The 19,904-nt window shown below is 35.3% G+C and overlaps 1 protein-coding gene across 3 annotated transcripts in view; it reads left to right on the top strand.

Moving 5' to 3' along the window:
• Positions 1–5,033: 5,033 nt before the first annotated feature.
• Rbm41 (RNA binding motif protein 41) overlaps positions 5,034–19,904 on the top strand; it is a 74,135-nt gene continuing 59,264 nt past the window's right edge. The window contains exons 1-5 of one of the 3 annotated variants that reach the window (XM_078034436.1): positions 5,034–5,161; positions 9,944–10,060; positions 10,719–10,911; positions 11,210–11,414; positions 13,228–13,299. In XM_078034436.1, the coding sequence (XP_077890562.1) occupies positions 5,103–5,161; positions 9,944–10,060; positions 10,719–10,911; positions 11,210–11,414; positions 13,228–13,299 (646 nt within the window). In that variant the 5' untranslated portion in view covers positions 5,034–5,102. Of the gene's footprint in view, positions 5,162–5,203; positions 5,388–9,943; positions 10,061–10,718; positions 10,912–11,209; positions 11,415–13,227; positions 13,300–19,904 lie in introns of those variants that run through there. The other 2 variants (XM_040283963.2, XM_040283965.2) reach the window with 2 other exon arrangements.

Genomic DNA, 19,904 nt, shown 5'->3' on the forward strand with positions numbered 1-19,904 from the left:
CACTTCTTACCCAGGTAAGTTTTTGTACCACTCAGAATTATAAGTGTAAAAGTAATCCAGAAACTGTTTATTTTGTGAATGATTTATGTAGGTAAATATAACTTTTGAGTAGAATCTTGAATAATATCTAATTTTTGAGTTCATATTATTACTACTATTATCTCCTACATAAAAGACATTTACCACTTGTTTATGGAGATTCAATTCTTATACAGTAACCACAATATAAGTTCTATCAGTAAAGAAAAGATAATGTTTTGAGAAGAAAAATGGTTTTAGTCTTCTCTTTACCCTATTAACTGGACAAATAATTTTTTGTGGGCATTATATTTTGTCTAAAAATGCATTGTCTCATATTGTAATTTTTCCAACTGTTTTTTGAAAATAAAATAGTTTTCAATTCTCCAATGTCTCAACATTCTTTTATGTTTTTTCTCTGCTAGCAGAGTACTTACTGTAAATTTAAGTAAGATAAAATGGAGGCTAAAGTACTGCTTTCACTATCTTGTTACTCTATTTTCTTGGGGAAGTCTAATATTTTTTTCTAGTACATGGAATATGCTGGAGAATGGCAAGTGGCTTCCAGAACAATCCAATAATGCTGTTAAGACTTGCTGGGGAATCTCAATGTACTGTCTGAAATCTAGTTCCTTGGACTAAATCATTTCTAAGGTTCCTTCTGATTCTGGTTCTAACATGTCATTGTTGAATAAATATTAATTTAAAAGATAAGCAATAACTCATTTTCACAGTAATGTTAAAGCAACATTTTTGTTAGGCACAGAAATTGTGAGCCCCTGCTAGCCATTGTTAACCAGCTAAGAGATTAGCTAAACAAGAATTTTAAAATTTGTTATGTTGACACATTCTCAGTCGACATACATTTTTGTCCTTTAAAAAGATTCTATGTTTATTCTTCCTAACAGCATTTATGCTATCTCATTTAGGAAAGTTGAAAGACATGCTCAGTTGTTGGCTCCTTATATTAGATGATAAGTAGATTCAAGAGAAGATTTTTTAGTTTTAACATCTTTCATATTTTGGAGTTATAATTTATGTTTCCCAATGTATTCATCAGAGGTGTGCTGGAAACAAAGCCCTTAAAAACCCTGAAAACATGTCTACATTAAGGAGGAGCTTAATTAAACTAACCTTGTTAAATTGTCAGAAAGACAAATGAGGCATATTTTTCAGTTTGTCATAAATTGTTCTGGGAGGGAATTTGTGAAAATGCTTCATGGTAAGCTCCCTGACCACATATAACATCTGGAGATTTCAAAGCTTTTTATACTTTATCTACTATCCTTTGAAGGTGGGGAGACAGATGCTGTGAGAAACAGAGTAGCTATTATTACATAGTTAAGTTTGGTAGAGGTAGAAATGGCCTGATTTTCCTTCTAGTGCAATTTTCTGAATGTCCCTTGGTACCTACATTTGGTACTGGCTACAGTTATATACAGGTACATAAAGTATTTCTCATGACCATGCTTTCTAGTTGCAATTCCACAGCTCTGTAAGTATGTCTTTTAGCCATTCATTCTCCACTCATCCCACCTAGTGGATTTGCAGTGTATTGTATATCACTTTCGTACCAATGGATTGTATTTTTAATTTTTTTTTAGTTGTTGATAGACATTTATTTTTTTATACACAGGGCTGAGAATTGAACCCACTACCTTTTACATGGCCAGGCAAGTGCGCTACTGCGGAGCCACAGCCTCAGCCTCTAGACTGTATATTTTTATCAGAAGTATACAAGTTTGATGTGATGTTTGTTCTACTTTTTGTCATCTTCCCAGAAGGCCAACACAGTAGCAAGCTTGGCACATTTTCCCATTTCCTCATGGAAAAAGTTGCCAATTGAACAGTTTGGTTGAGCAGCAGAATTCAATTCTACCACCTGACAGGATTTACCTGATGCAGGCTTATGCTGCTACCCACATTTTTTATGCTTACAATCAGCCTCTGATCTGTCTCTAAGCTGCAAAGTGGTACATGGTATGTATACTTGTGTACTCCAAGAGCACAGTCATTTGCATATAATAGAGGTTGGATAAAAGGCACCATACTTTCAGTCTGCTGGAAGTTATCTGGATAGCAAATATAATGGGATGGGGAGTTGTTTCGTTTTGTAGCTTCTCTTTGGTTTTTCTCTTGAGTGTGGCAATGCAAAGGAGTTTGAATAAGTATGAACCTACTGGATAAACTTGGAATATTTACTCATAAATAACCACCCCATCATGGCATGACTTTAAAAGCATACTTTGTGTAATGCTTCACAGTTGCCCTATTATTCTGAGGTATTATCCCTGTTTTACTAAGGAAGCTGTCATTGATCTGTTGAAGAAACTTAGTGAAATTCACATACTTAACAAAGCAAAATTTTAAATCCAGATTGCTTCCAAAACCCTGCTGTACTATTTTGTCAAAAACTGAGAACTGAGATTAAAGCCCAGGAAGTGCAATCCCCCAAGTACACAATGTTTTTTCTTCTTTGATTCCTTATAAAATAAGGAAGCTGCTCTTTAATTGAAAAATATTGACTAGGTAATATAGTCATTGAAAGGAAAGTGAGAAAACCAGAGACAGGCAAGCGAGAAATGAAGGATGGAGACCAGGCAGAGATCCACATGAAAGTTTGTCAAAGCTGACAAAGGTCATCTCACAATAAAGAGAGAGGCCCCAAGATGTTCGGGTGTTCAGCTTTTGTGGGGTAGGTTCTAGAGTTGTAGTTGTGGCGCTATGGGATAGGCTGTGTGTGTGTGTGTGGGGGGGGTTGTGTCAGAGCTAGGTGGCATGAAATAGCATAGAATTTGCTTAGGGTTATGGTACCATGGAATAGGTCACTAATCAGGGTGGGGGGAGTTCCAGTAAGAGGAAGTACAGGAAAGAGAAACTTATAAGATGGCAGTTGACATTTAAGGTGGCTGCTCAGATGTTAAATCAAGACCCTATAGTCATGCGGTTCAAAATTCAAAGGACATGAAAATCCAGACAATGAAGAGTTTTTCCTGCCCTTGTCCTTCAGACATCTAGTTCCTATACCTGTGGGCATTCACTACTACTATGTGTTCTTCCAGAGATGCTTTGTGCATATGAAAGCAAACACATCCACCCTTTTTAAGCAAATAGAAACACACTATGTATTATGCTTAACCTTGCTATTGCACTAAATATATTTTGGAGATTGTTTAGTAGTCCATTAAGGACCTTGCTTCCTTTTATTTTTTGCATAGTTTGATGTTGAATAAATATCATTTCATGGATATCTGTTTCCAGTATTTTGCTATAAACTGTCAGAAAAATAATGCATATGTTTGAAGACATAATATGTTGATATTATAAGTACTGAATTACTGCTTTAAAGGAAATGTGCAAACGTGGAATATATCTTTAAAACATAAAGGGAATGTGCAGTTGAATTTCACTAGTATTATTCAAAGAGGTTTTTACCTACCAGCAATGTATTAGAGTATCTATTTCCCATCAGTCTCAACAAAACGAATATGTTGTCAAAGTTTTGTATCCTTCCCAATCTGGTATGTGCAATACATTATTTTTAATTTACTTTCAAAACATAAACTTTAAGTTTTTAGGACAGTTTTAAATTTGCATAAAAGACACATATTACAGTGTTCCATATGCCTCCACTCAGTTGCCCTTAATGTTAACATCTTACATAACTTTGGTACATTTGTCACTACTACAGAAACTTATTGTTAATAGAGTGCATAGTTTATTTACATCAACTTAGTTTTTATCTAGTGTTCTCTTTTTTAATATTTACTTTTTAGTTGTACACAATACCTTTATTTTGTTTATTTACTTTTATGTGATGCTGAGGATCGAACCCAGGGCCTCGCACGTACTAGGCGAGCACTCTACCGCTAAGCCACAACCCCAGCCCTCTAGTATTATTTCTTTGTTCCAGGATCTTATCCAGGACACCACATTACATTTAGTTAATCATGTCTCCCTGGGTTTCTCGTGGCTGTGACAGACTCAGACTTTCCTTGTTTTTGATGATGACCTTGATGGTTTGGGGATTACTAGTAGTATAGTTTGAAATTTCCATCTCACTTGTAAGTAAATATCTTTTTTTTTTACGTACATGATAATAATGGAATGCCTTACACTCGTTATTACCCATTTACAGCACAATTTTTCGTAACTCTGTATATAAAGTATGTTTACGCCAAAATTATGCCATTATATATGTATTCTTTTTTTGCATTGCAATTCTTAATACACATATATACCACAATTTTTCATATCTCTTTGTATATAAGGTATGTTGACACCAAATTCAAATCTTCATACATATATTTTGTATAATGATGACCATCACGTTCCCCAATCCTTGCTTTTCACATACTTAAGGATGTACATTTCCTTGTGGGGGACTAAGAGTCCATGCTTTTAACCACCATATTATACCTCTTTCTTGATTCATCATAATTACCAATAAAACATTCAAGAGCTTGAATACACAATTTCTGACTTCAAATTGAGAGAACTTAGAATTCCCTCTTACAAATACAAGAGGACAATTAATGCAAGCAATTTTTTCATACTTTACCTTCATGGTTACAATACAGAGGATTGACTAGAGGGTTTGTTGGAAACAGAGGTAGGCCATATAAAACCTTGAAAGGGAAGCATGTTGCCAGCCATGGTGGTGGAAGCCTATGAACCCAGTGGCTTGAGAGGTTGAGGCAGGAGGATGACAAATTCAAAGCCAGCGTCAGCAATTTTGCGAGGCCCTAATCAATTTAGAGAGACCCTGTCTCAAAACAAAAGGGCTGGGGATGTGGCTCAGTGGTTAAACACCCCTGGGTTCAATCCCCTGTACAAAAAAAAAAAAAAGTAATGTTGATAGGGGTTACAGTATCAGTACCACTGGATGAAAGAGTCAAGAAATCCTAGCTGACTCCCACGTTTATGAGATGTATATTTGGGGTGTTATCTTTAACTTAAAATAGACCGGTCACTGGAAACCTACTTTCTGTCTCCATTTCTATAAGGCTCTGTGCTACTACAACTCCCAGAGGCCCACGCTCCACCACAATCCCCTTCGAGTCTGCCGCGCAGAGTTCTGGGACATGAGGTCCCTGACCTATTTGCCCAAGTTAGTAATAAAGGCCTGTGGAAACATGAAGAGGTAAGGGCTTGTCGGAGTTGCCAGAGACAAGCGGAGCTCTTTTCTTTCTTTCTTTCTTTTTTTTTTTTTAAACATTTGCTTTGAAAATGGCTTTTGTTACTTTGTGTCACAATTTTGGGAAGCGGTTTCTTGTGAACGGGAAGACAAAGGTGAAGGGAGGAAGGAAGAAGGGCTGGTTGGGTCAGCTGTGCGAAGTTCGGGAAGGTCCGCGACCACGGCGGTTTCGGTAGGAATGCCTTCCCGGCTTAGGCCCCAGGAGCTGGCTGGGTGCTGCGGAGACTTTCTGTTTCAGACAGACCCACCCAGGCAAAAGGGTGCTGGCTGACAATTCTCAGCGCCAGGGATACCCAAGGCGGCTCCTTCCTGGCCCGCCATACCTCCGCCTCATGAGCCCAGGGGTGCTCAGGGTGGATGCATTTATTTGCACTGTCTGGGTGTTGAAGGATACTTGCTGGAACCACGAAACCATGTAGCATTTTCAAAGGTTACAGTAAGAGATTGATACTTTCTTTCTCCAAATTTGAAAGGAAAGCCAAATGGGCTGGATATGTTACAGGATAAGAAAGTCATTGCTCCTCTCAGTTCCCCCTACTGGTTCTTCAGTAAATGAACCTTGGTGGTCATTGTTGAGAACCTGTGCCTCATTATTTTGACAGAACAAAGACTTTAAAAAGGATCCTTATTAAATTACTTTGATATTGACTGCAAGAGTGATCATGCAGGAACAGTTCTTCTGCACCCTCGGTTTCTTTTTCTTTTTTAAAAATATTTATTTTATTATTATTATTATTATTGTGTGTGTGTGTGTGTGTGTGTGTGTGTTTTACTGGGGTTTGAAGCTAGGGCCTTGAGCATGCTAGGCAAGCACTCTGTCACTGAGCTACATCCCCAGCCCTTCTAATTTTATTCCCAGACATGGTCTGGCTAAATTGCTGAGGCTGGACTGGAACTTGGAATCATTCTGCCTCAGCCTCCCCAAATAGCTGGAATTTCCTTGCATCTTTGAAGAAACTGGTTCTCATTTTCCCTGTCTTTTAAATTATTCAATGATGTATCTCATACGTGCAAAATAATGTTTATTTATTTAAAGAATAACCATAAAGGCTTGTATCAACTATCAGTCTAAGAAATAGGATATTGTTAGTACCTTTGTGTCCCCTTCCTGATTTTTTCTGCCCTCATTCTTTCGTCTCCCATGAGATGACTGATATCCAGAATGTTATATTGATTTATTCCCTTGTTGTTTTTTTAAAGATTTTTCACATATGAATTTAGCCCTAAACAGTTTGTACATAGTACCAGGGGCAAAGCTCTCTTTCTTAGAGACACATCTTCAAAACAAGAAAAAAAGGGAGTAAGATCATCTTCAGGCTACCACAATTCACAGGAATTGTACCATTATAAGAGGCACAATAAAAGTCATTGGCAATTTCTCACATTTTGTTACTAGCCTGAAGCACAACTGCAATTTTCATAGTTTTTGCCCATTTTCAACTTTATACAAATGGAGACATATTGTATTAATTTTTCTGTGACTTGTTTATTTTAACTCAACATTTCTTTTTGAGATTCATGTGTGTTGATGTATTTAGCTATGATTTATTCATTTGAAAAAAAGACCTTTAAACTTAGCAAGAACTTTGGGAATTCTAAATAATCAACAAAAATTGTGATTTTTAAATTGATTTTATTTTTTAAATACAAAACAGTGGAATGCATTACAATTATTATTACACATATAGAGCAAAATATTTCTTATCTCTGTATATAAAGGATGTTCACACAAATTCATGTCTTCATACATGTACTTTGGATAATGATGTCCATCACATTCCACCATCATTGCTAACCCCCTGTCCCCTCTCTTCCCCTCCCACCCCTCTGCCCTGTCTAGAGTTCATCTGTTCCTCCAATGCTACCCCTCCTTCCCCTACTATGAGTCAATCACCTTATATCAGGGAAAAATTCAGCATTTGTTTTTTTGGAATTGGCTAACTTCATTTAGCATTATCTTCTCCAGCTCCATCCATTTACCTGCAAATGCCATGATTTTATTCTCTTTTATTGCTGAGTACTATTCCATTGTGTATATATGCCACTTTTTTTTTTTATTCATTCATCTACTGGAGGGCATCTAGGTTGGTTCCACAGTTTAGCTACTGTGAATTGTGCTGCTATAAACATTGACGTGGCTGTGACAATGTAGTATGCTGTTTTTAAGCCCTTTGGGTATAGACCGAGGAGAGGGATAGCTGTGTCAAAAGGTGATTCCATTCCCAGTTTTCCAAGGAATCGGCATACTTCTCTCCATATTGGCTGCACCAATTTGCAGTCCCACCAGCAATGTATGAGTGTGCCTTTTCCCCCACATCCTCGCCAACACTTATTGTTGTTTATCTTCTTAATAGCTGCCGTTCTGACTGGAGTGAGATGAAGTCTTGGAATAGTTTTGATTTGCATTTCTCTAATTACTAGAGATGATGAGCATTTTTTTCATGTATTTGTTGATTGATTGTAAATCCTCTTCTGAAAAGTGTCTGTTCAGGTCCTTGGCCCATTTAGTGATTGGGTTATTGGTTTTTTGGTGTTTAGTTTTTTGAGTTCTTTATATACCCTAAAGATTAGTGTTCTATCTGATGTGTGAGGAGTAAAAATTTGCTCCCCAGATGTAGGCTCTCTATTCACCTCACAGTTTTTTTTTTTTCTGAGAAGAAACTTTTTAGTTTGAGTCCATCCCATTTATTGATTCTTGGTTTTAATTCTTGCGCTATAAGAGTCTTATTAAGGAAGTTGGGGCCTAATCCCACATGTTGAAGATTAGGACCTAGTTTTTCTTCTATTAGATGAAGAGTCTCTGGTTTTATTCCTAGGTCCTTGATCCACTTTGAGTTGAGTTTTGTGCATGGTAAGAGATAGAGGTTTAATTTCATTTTGTTGCATATAGATTTCCAGTTTTCCCAGCACCATTTGTTGAAGAGACTCTCTTTTCTCCAATGCATGTTTTTGGCTCCTTTGTCTAATATAAGATAATTGTAATTTTGTGGGTTAGTCTCTGGGTCCTCTATTTTGAACCATTGGTCTACCAGTCTGTTTTGGTGCCAATACCATGCTGTTTTTGTTACTGTTGCTCTGTAGTATAGTTTAAGGTCTGATATAGTGATGCCACTTGCTTCACTTTTCCTGCTAAGGATTGCTTTACCTATTCTAGGTCTCTTATTTTTCCAGAAGAATTTCATGATTGCTTTTTCTATTTCTATGTGATTTTTAAAGGATTTTTTAAAAAAGTGTTATATCTAAAAATATTTTAGAATTTTCCAAGATAGGGCCAAGTCTTTCTTGAGCAAGGGATTTTGCTTATAATTATAGGGTTTTCCCCTAGATATTATTATATCTTAACTAGGAAAGGGCAATTTTATAAGAAAGACACTTAAAATTTAAAAATTTATTTTCCTCATGGAGTTAACTCACTTTCTGTGTTCAGTTTTTTATAATCAATTGTTGCATGCTTAAATAGTTCTATTATTTTTTTTTACATTCTAATAAGAGCTTTCACATATTTAAGGTTAGTTAGCTCATGTTAGTCATTATCTAGATGTCTGCATAGTGATGCCTAGGCTATAAAATGTTATGATCCTCTTTGTATTTCTTTTTAAACTTTCTCCTTTAGACATCTTCTCTCATAGCTCATCTTATCCACACAGATGACTCCAGATTTCCATGTTCAACCTTAGAATCTCCTCTATGAAACTTTTCTTTCAGCCAATCACTTATGCTGTTACCTCTACTTCAATGTATTCAGAGCATTCCTGATACTTCATGCTGGTGTTTGAATTATAATAGATAGTTGACTCAACATGATTGCAATAATACTTATTTCCCCAAGTCATTGACTCCATCTGGACCTTCTTTTCTTCATTGATACCATCATTGTGTTTGTTACATGGTTTGAATTTTGGGGATTATCTTTGACATCCTTACCCTTCCCTGCTTCAAAGGCCTCTCTCATCTAACCATTCTATTTCATTTCTACTATTATCACTTTGTTTTGGGTCTTCATCACCTCATACTTCAATGGTTAATTATTTCTTCAGGTTTCTTTCCTTCTAATGTATATGGCATATTATAACCACATTCATATTCCTAAACCATTGCTTGTACTATGTCACCTAATTGCCTAATAAATTACTTTTTAATGCCTACACATTAATGTCCAGGCCATTTAGTTGGTTTTTGTAAGGTCATTCACCGTACAAATTGAAATTGAAATTGAAATTCCAGTTATCCTCCAGTATGCATTTCTGTCTCTTCACACTTGTTTTCTAGTTATCCTTTTCATTACAACCAGTATTTCAAATGCCACTTTAAAAATACCTTTCTGAAGATTTCACTTACCACCCTAGCTTCCAACTAATCTTCTATGATCTCTTAACAATTTGACATACTGTGCTGTATATCATTATTAATTCATATTTTTTTTCTGTTCCCTCAAGCACATGCACACAACACAAACATATATTTCTTCTTCCTAACTAGATTATAAGCTTCTTGATGCTAGATACTGTTATCAATATCTTTGAGTTACATCAATACCTAGCACAATGCCTTCTGTGTGAGTAGGTATTTAGTAAATGTTTGTAGAATGAATGATGAAGTACAATGGTTGATTAAAGAAGTTTCTGAACAAATGGGGTCACTAATTAATGATAGATAATATAGGTATGGAATATATATTCAATTCCCTATCTCTTCTTTTTTCTGTATGTATTGGTATGTCTCCTCCAGGGTAAACAGCTGTGTGAAGAGTGATGAGCATGTCCTGGAGGAACTGGAAACAGAAGGGGAGAGGCAGCTGAAAAGCCTCCTTCAACATCAACTTGATACTTCTGTCTCCATTGAAGAGTAAGTATTGATTTTCCAAACAGGTAGAGTATCCTAGATGCTCACTTCAAAGTGACAGGCCCCTCTTAAAGCCTGAAAGGAACACTGCACTTTCTCTCTCCCACTTTCTTTAGCAGACTTCTATGCATCAATAAATGTTTATATATATATATATTTATATATTCTGATTTATATATATATATATATATATATATAAATCAGAATTAATCTTTTTCTTCCTGAGGGAAGCTTCCATATCCACCAAGTCTGAGCCAGTACCTTTTCTATGCCCTCCTACACCCTGTATTTCTTCCACCATAGCATTTATAACTCGATACTGTCATTGCCTCTTTATTTTCCTATCAGTATTCTTTCACAAAACAGGAGCTATTTTCATGTCTCTCTCTCTCTCTCTCTCTCTCTCGCTATTAAATCCTCAGTACACAGCACACATCTGATGCATAGAAGGACTCAGTAAATGTTCATTAATTTAGTCATTGATTAGTTCTGGATGAAGGGACTATTGATGGAGTTCCATTTTGTTGCAGTTGGGCTTCAGGCTAGTAACAGAATGTGAGAAATTGCCAATGACTTTTATTGTGCCTCTTACAATGGTACAATTCCTGTGAATTGTGGTAGCCTGAAGATGATCTCACTCCCTTTTTTTCTTGTTTTGCAGATGTGTCTCTAAGAAAGAGAGCTTTGCCCCTGGTACTATGTACAAACCTTTTGGAAAGGAAGCAGCTGGAACTATGACTTTGTCCCAGTTTCAGACACTACATGAAAAGGACCAAGAAACTGCTTCTCTCAGGGAACTAGGACTCAATGAAACAGAAATCTTAATCTGGAAGAGCCATGTTTCAGGTGAAAAGGTAAGTGGGTTATTGTTTTTCAGGAGAATAAAAAGCAGGATCAGTTCATTTTGGCATTGGGGAGTTTTGCATTTTTAGTTCCACAAAATTGAGCTTTGTGTCTGAATCTTCTTTGTTTTTTAGGATAGGGACATTGGTGAAAGAGGACCTTTTTTTTTTTTTTTTAACTTCTTAGCTAACACTTTAAATAAACACTTTCAATTTATGTGACCTGATCATCTTTTTCTTACTTGAAGCACCAGATCATCACTTTCAGGTGTGTCCTCTATGATTTGTCATTTCATTTCCCTGGTTTCAGAGGACAAGGCTGAGGGCAACTCCTGAAGCAATACAGAACCGTCTTCAAGATATTGAAGAAAGAATCTCTGAGCGTCAGCGTATTCTTCGCCTGCCACAGAGATTTTCAAAGAGCAAACAGCTGACCCGACGAGAAATGGAAATAGAAAAGTCTTTATTTCAGGGAGCTGATCGTCACTCCTTTCTTAAGGCTCTTTATTATCAAGGTATGTGAGCTTCACTGACTTATGTATAGTCTTTCACTGACAGAAAGATTTAACATCAGTCATTAGATATAAAGAATTAGTGAAGAGAGTAGGGGAAAGGCAGGCTATTACTACTCTTGAATGTATAGTCCCATGAAAGAGACAAATATCTGCAGTTAGTTGCATGACAACATGGAAATTAGGAAATTATTATATAGACTTGAATCAAATTCTGAGGAAACATAGAAAATAGAGCACCTAAGTCCAGGTGGGGGAGTCAGAAGTTGGCACTTGTACTGTCTTGATGGATCAACAGGCATTTTTTAGGTAAAGGGGAAAGAGCGTTATAAGATAGTGAATAGGAACAGGATTGTTGAAGGGACCTGGTATGTCTGGGGAACAATGAAAAGTTCAGTGTGGCAGGGGTACAGGAAGTGGCAGGGAATGACAAGGGATGACACAGAAAAGTGAGGCAAGGCTAGGTAGGGTAGTTAGGCTGAAATATAAATTAATATTATACATATATATGTGTGTGTATTAATCAGAATTAGTTTAATGGATTGATTTTACTAGGCACTGTGGGAGGTGCAGAGAAACTTAAGAAATAATTCTTGACCTTGTGCCAAGTACAATGTGGTTGGAAATATAAATGTATACCATTTAGTAAAAATGCAAGATACAGTTGCTAAGTGCTATGGGAGTTCAGAGTTTTATTGCTGTGAATGAAGAATGCCTTTCAGAGGAGGTAAGATTTAATTTTTTTAATACTACCTATTTAGAAAGGAGAAGGAATGACATTTGATTTGCATGAGTTGATGTGAGCACTATTGACTGGGAGAGTTATAAGAGGCAAAATTGGAAATATAATTAATAATTTTGGGCTTTATTTGGTTGGTAGTTTATAGCTATATAGATTTAATTTTTAGCTAATCTGAATATAGTTAGAAGTTTTCAAGTCAGGAGTAAAATGTTAAAAGCCATGTGGTATCCAGTAATTAGAACTTGATAAGGAAGTACTAGAAGCAGAGAGAATGGTTGGGAGGGATTGTAGTCTTTGAAACATGAAGATTTGGACTAGATTGGTGAGAGCGGAATTGGAAAGACAGGTAGATTTAATTATAAGATACATTACAAAGGGAGAATTCATAGACCTTATTGTCTGAAGATGAAGGAAGAAGGTCAATGGAAGGGAATATGTCAAAGATAACCCAGATGTTTCAAGGCTGTGTGACTTAACAATTGGCAAAACCAAGAATGCTTTTATGGGGAAATTTTGAGGAAAGATGATGAATTTGACTTAAACATGTTGAAATTTTGAGAATGGCAGGATCATTGCTTGCAGATATCAAGGAGACAGAAATAAAGCAGTAAAACTCAGGAAAGAGGTCAGAAGTAGATATGTAGAATTGGGAATCGTTTCTGCTTCAGTCATGTTAAAATCATGAGAATGATTAAATGCTATGTTAGATAGACAGTAGACATGGCAGAGCAGTGAAGAAGGAAGGAATGAAAAATGAACAGTTGCCTTTTGTGGAGAGAGATTATGGCATAATGATTATAAACATAGGCTCTGGAGGCAAACTGCCTGGGAAAATCCTGGCTCCCCCACTTATTAGCTATGAGATGCTAGGCAAGTTACTTCTGTAGGTTTCAGTTTCTTCATCAGTAAAGTGAGAATATTAATAGTAGTTATATTACAGGGTTGTTAGGATTAAGTGAGGTAATACATGTAAATCACTTAGAGTAGTACCTGGATTTGGGTGGGGGTTGGAGGGGAATTTATGAATCTGTTCTGTTTTCTATCTTTGAAACTCCTTGCTTTAAACCTTCACAGCATACCACAAAAAGCCAAGTGCAGACAAGTACATGACCTCAATGAAGAGGAAGATAAAATTAGGCACAAAAGGCAAGTCGAGAGTTTTCTTATAGTGTTAGATTTAGGAATGTAACCTAGGGTCCCAGACTTCTAAGTTGAACACCTATTTAATTCCATATTCAGTATATAACAATGATCAGCATGTAACAATGATCCAGAGAGAACATATTATCCTTATATGAAATATTAAAGAGAAGAATTAGTAGAAGTTGTAAAACTTTTACATGTAGTGCTGTTTTAATCTCTATACCTTTAAGTTATTATAGAAGACATAAATTGACCGTATTACTGATTTTTAGATCCCATTTCACAAATAATTTTGAATATTTTATTAATTAGTAAAGTATGGATATTGATGATGATGATGATGATATAATATTTAATATTTTGTTTTTAAAATGAATTTGCAATAAAATTGCATGGGGCTTTTTTGGTGTATAGTTCTATGAATTGTTAATCATGTAGATTCATGTAACCACCACCACAGTTAGCAGAGAGAACAGCTCCATCACAATGAAAAACTACCTCATACTATTTCTTTCTAGTCACTCCCAACCCCCACCCATAATTCCTGGCAATCACTGATCTGTTCTCCATCACTTTAGGTGTATCTTTTAGAGAGTGTCACATAAATGAAATCATGTAATGTGTAACTGTGAGACTGGCTTCTTTCACTAAGCATAATATCTTTGAGACTCATTCAAGTTGTTGTATGTATTAACAGTTTATTCATTTTGTGGAATCATATTTCACTGTCTGAATATTCCAAAGTTTGTTTGTCCATTCACCCATTGAAGTGAGTTTGGGTTGTTTCCAGGTATGCTGGTTATGAATAATACTGATATAAACACTTTTGTACAGGTTTTTGTGTGAACATAAGTTTTTATTTCTCTAAGGTAAATATCTAGAAGTGGGATTACTGGGTCATATGGTAAGTGTACATTTAACTTTATATGAAATTGCCAAACCATTCTCTAGAGTGGCTATATCATTTTGCATTCCCACCAACAATGTATGAGAGTTCTGGTTGCTCTACATCTTTGTCAGCACTTGGTATTGTCAGTATTTATTTTAGTTGTTCTGAGAGGTGTGAAGTGGTACCTCATTGTTGTTTTAAGTTGCATCTTCTTAATGGCTAATGTTGTTGAACATCTTTTCATGTGCTTATTTGCCATATTTATATCCCATTTGCTAATGTATCTGTTTGAATCTTTGGCCATTTTGTCATTAGGTTGTTTATTTTCTTCCTCATGACTTTTGAGCGTTCTTTGTATATTCTAAGCAATCTTCTATTGGATATGTGATTTATATTTTCTCCCAGTCTATAGCTTGCTTTTTCATTCTCTTAGCAGTGTCTTTTATAGAATGAATTTTTTTTCTTACTGTGATAAAAATATATGTAACAAAGTTTACAATTTTAACCATTTTAAGTGTATAGTTCTGTGGTATTAAATATATTCCCATTTTTCTGTAACTATCACTACCATTTATCTCCAGAACTTTTTAACTCTGTACCCATTAAATACTACCTTCCTTATTTTCCCCTTCCCAGTTTCAGGCAACCTCTATTCTACTTTCTGTCGCTATGAATTTGACTAATTTTGCTACCTCATATAAGTAGAAGCACATAGTATTTGTCCTTTGTGACTGGGTTATTTTACTTAGAATAAGTCTTCAAGTTTTTGTTTTTTTTTATGTTGTAGCATGTGTCAGAATCTCCTTCCTTTTTAAGGCTGAAGAAAATTCCATTGTATGTATGTACCACTTTTTAGAAATCTCTTTAATTGTGAGTGACACTTAGGTTACTTCCATGTTTTAGCTATTGTGAATAATGCTTCTATGAACATGATTATACATGTTTGAGTATTTACTTTTTTTTTTTGTACCTGGGGATGAGCCACATCCACAGCTCTTTTTATTTATTTTTTTATTTTGACAAGGACCTCACCAAATTGCTGAGGCTGACTCTGAATTTGGGATCCTCTGGCCTCAGCCTCCCAAGTTGCTGGGATTACAGGCATGTACCATCATGACTGGCTTCCTTTCTTTTTTATATATACTCAGAAGTGTAATTACAGGATTATATGGTAATTCTACATTTATTTTTTGAGGGAGCATCATATCATTTTCAGTAGACATTGTGACACTTTACATTACTACCAGCAATGCACAAGGGTTTCCATTTCTCTTCACCGTCACTAATATGACTTGTTATTTTCTGTTTTCCTTTTTGGATAATAGTTAATGGGCATGAAGTGGTATCTCATTGTGGTTTTGGTTTTCACTTTCCTAATGATTCATACTGTTGAGCATCTTTTCATATACTCTTTAGCCAACTGTGTATCTTCTTTGAATAAATGTATGTTCAAGTCTCTTGGTTGATTTTAAATGAATTACTTCTTCATTTGTGGATGAAGTTATAGGAGTTCTATGTATATTCTAGTTACTAATTCTTTATCAGATATATGATTTGCAAATATTTTTCCCTGCTTCTTGGGTTGCCTTTTTACTCTATCAATGGTATTCCTTGATGCACAAAGTTTTAAATTTTGATGAAGTCCAATTCATCTATTTTTCTTTCGTTGTCTGTGCTTTTGGTGTTACATATAAGAAATTATTAGCAAATCCAATATCATGAAACTTTCCCTATGTGTTATTTTCTGAGCTTCCACACTTTTAGCTATTTTACTTAGGTCTTTGATTCATTTCAAGGTTTTTTGTTCTTTGGGTATAATGTAAGTATCCAACTTAATTTTTTCTTATCCATATCCTGTTTTCACAGTAACATTTTTTGAAAAGACTATTCTTTTCACACTGAATGAACTTGACACCCTGTTCAAAAATCATTTGACTATATGGATGAGAGTTTATATCTGAGATCTCTATTCCACTGGAATATATTTCTTTGTTATGCCAGTACCACACTATTTTAATTACTGTTGCTTAGTAGTAAGTTTTGAAATCAGGAAGAATGTAACTGCCAATTTTGTTTTTTCTTTTTCAACATTATTTTGGCTTTTTGATAAGATTCCATAAGAACTTTAGGGTAGATTTTATATTATTGCAACAAAAAAAGGGTCATTGAAATTTTGGTAGGAGGTATGAAAGTGTGAATAATTTGGGTTAGTATAAACGTCTTAACTGTATTAAGTCTTCAATAGATTAACATGAGATGTTTTTCTATTATTTGCATCTTCTAATTTCTTTCAGCAACATTTTAGTTTTCAGTGTATAAGTCTTGTACCTCAGAGTAAATTTTTTTAACTCTTATAAAATCTAGTTTGTAGTTTCTTTCATGGATCATGCTGTATGGGTGGATGGGTACGGATGTGTGTGCATGTTAAGAACTCTGCCTCATACCTGTTTATGAAACAGAACTTTTTCTATGTTTTCTTCTAACATTTTTATAGTTCTACATTTTACATTTAGATGTATAGTCCATTTTGATTTAATATTTTAGATGTGAGGTTTTTATAAAATTCACTTATTTGCCTATCATTGTCCATTTGTTTGAGTACCAATTGTTAAAAAGAGTATTCTTTCTCTATTTACCTATCTTTGCATTTTTTCAGAAATTAATTGGTCATATTTGTGTGTTAATATTTAATATAAATACAGGTGAAAAATAATTCCCCTCTGAAGAGCAGAAATGAGACAAGGATGTCTGCTCTTCCACTTTTCTTATTAAAGTTGGTTCTGACAGGTTTTGCCAGTTTTCTGATTGCTTTTTTGTAGGAAATTGTCATGGTCCCTATTCCATCCTCTATTTTCAGTGATATTATCTCTCTTACTGGCATCTGAAGTTGTGATTTGAATGTAGCCTAACTTATTAATTTTTTATGGCTTCTGTTTTGGTTTTGTAATGAAGATTCTTTCTATCCCAGTATCACACAGATGTTTTTCATGTGTTCTGAAAGATTATAGTTTTAACTCATACATTTATGTCTGTGAACCATTTAAAAAATTTTTTAGTTGTAGATGGACACAATAACTTTATTTTATTTATGTGGTACTGAGGATCAATCCCTAGTGCCTCACACATGCTAGGGAAGCCCTCTACCACTGAGCCACAACCCCAGCCCTAATGAACCATTTTAAATTAATTTTTTGCATATAATGTAGGTTAGAGTTACATAAAGTTCTCTCTACATATAATTTTTCTGTGTATAAAATTATGTTGGGGCTGAGGCAATGGCTCAGCAGTAGTGCACTTGCCTGGCATTTGTGAGGCACTGGGTTTGATTCTTATCACAGGGTATAAACAAATAAAGGTCTATCAACAACTAAAAAAAAATTTATGTGTGTAATACATATGTGTGTATAGAGTATATATATACACATACATATATATTATACATGTATGCATATATATGTATAAAATTGTCCTAGTACTTTTATATGAAAAGACTATCCTTTTCCTTTGAATTGTCTTGACACCTTCATGTAAAATCAATTAACCAAGAGTATAAGGCTTTTAAGTTGTTTTTCTTTTTCTTTATTTTCAGCAATTTGATTGTGCCTTGTCTGGATGTAAGTTCTTTATTTCAAAGTTTGGACTTTTATTCTTTCTGCCTGCTACTTTTTAACTTTTCACAGTCTTCAAACATATCAAACATTCTCTTCAAGTTTTATTAGTCTATTCAGTGGGAGAGATAGGGTGAAGTATTTATATTTTATCATACCCAGAAACAGCAGTCATAATAGCTAATATTCATGCCAGTCCTTATTCTAAGCATAACTCCAAATTAATGTGTTTAACTTTACAACAACCCCATGAGATACTGGCAGTATTATACCCATTTTATAGACTAAGAATTTGAACTTCAAAGGAGGATAAGTGACTTTTCAACATCAGTTATTAAGTGACCATGCCGAGAGAAATCCATGACCTTATTACATCTTGACCACAGCACTTGCATATGTAATTTGAAAAGATTTATTGGTTTATTAAATTTGGCTTTAATATATCTTAAAACAGATTTTTTTCAAATTATAGTGTCCCATTTTCTAACTTCAACTCAGTAGAAAAACAAGATATATTTCTCTAGAAATATACTTCTGAAATAAATTCTAGCATATACTTTCAGACCACATTATTTTTCTTATCCTTCTGGGTCTCTGAATTCTCTTACCCCCGTATACCCTCTATTAAATGCTGTTAAAGTCTCCAGTTCCTTGACTCTTTTTATTTTCTCCCAATCTGTCAACCCCAACTTGCTTCCTCTTCCTTTCTAATCTTTCTTAGATTCCATTGTCCATGATTTAACCACATTCTTGGCAATGAATCATTGTCCTTCCTTGACTGTATCATCACCTAGAAAAACTTCAGCCCTGAATCAATGTAACTAATTACCTTCTTTGTTGGTGCACCATACCTTCTGAGCTCTACTAGAGAAAAATCATATAACTTTGTTCTTCAGTGCCTTTACAAGTTCCTCATCTCTGATATTGTCTAGAAATTTCTCTCGTGTTTGGCAGGCTAACTTCTAGACCCTGTCAGCTCTCTTTCATTCCTTATCAATACAGTACTATTTTAGATCTTCATTATTCTTTTTTAAATTTTTTAAAAATTTTTATTTTTTTTATTGGTTGTTCAAAACATTACAAAGCTCATGACATATCATCTTTCATACATTTGATTCAAGTGGGTTATGAACTCCCATTTTTACCCCAAATACAAATTGCAGAATCACATCGGTTACACATCCACATTTTTACATAATGCCATATTAGTGACAGTTGTATTCTGCTACCTTTCCTATCCCTTACTATCCCTCCTCCCCTCCCCTTCCATCTTTCCTCTCTACCCCATCTACTGTTGTTCAATTCTCTCCCTTGTTTTTTATTCCCCCCTTTCCCCTCACAACCTCTTATATGTAATTTTGCGTAACAATGAGGGTCTCCTTCCATTTCCATACAATTTCCCTTTTCTCTCCCTTTCCCTCCCATCTCATGACTCTGTTTAATATTAATCTTTTCTTCCTGCTCTTCCTCCCTGCTCTGTTCATAGTTGCTCTCATTATATCAAAGAAGACATTTGGTATTTGTTTTTTAGGGATTGGCTAGCTTCACTAAGCATAATCTGCTCTAGTGCCATCCATTTCCCTGCAAATTCCATGATTTTGTCATTTTTTAATGCTGCGTAATATTCCATGGTGTATAAATGCCACATTTTTTTTTATCCATTCATCTATTGAAGGGCATCTGGGTTGGTTCCACAGTCTAGCTATTGTGAATTGTGCTGCTATGATCATTGATGTGGCAGTATCCCTATAGTATGCTCTTTTAAGGTCCTCAGGGAATAGTCTGAGAAGGGTGATTGCTGGGTCAAATGGTGGTTCCATTCCCAGCTTTCCCAGGAATCTCCATACTGCTTTCCAAATTGGCCGCACCAATTTGCAGTCCCACCAACAATGTACAAGTGTACACTTTTCCCCACATCCTCGCCAGCACTTATTGTTGTTTGACTTCATAATGGCTGCCAATCTTACTGGAGTGAGATAATATCTTAGGGTGGTTTTGATTTGCATTTCTCTGACTGCTAGAGATGGTGAGCATTTTTTCATGTACTTGTTGATTGATTGTATGTCCTCCTCTGAAAAGTGTCTGTTCAGGTCCTTGGCCCATTTGTTGAT

This window comes from Ictidomys tridecemlineatus, chromosome X, assembly GCF_052094955.1.
Source record: "Ictidomys tridecemlineatus isolate mIctTri1 chromosome X, mIctTri1.hap1, whole genome shotgun sequence".
Classification (NCBI taxonomy): Eukaryota; Metazoa; Chordata; class Mammalia; order Rodentia; family Sciuridae; genus Ictidomys; species Ictidomys tridecemlineatus.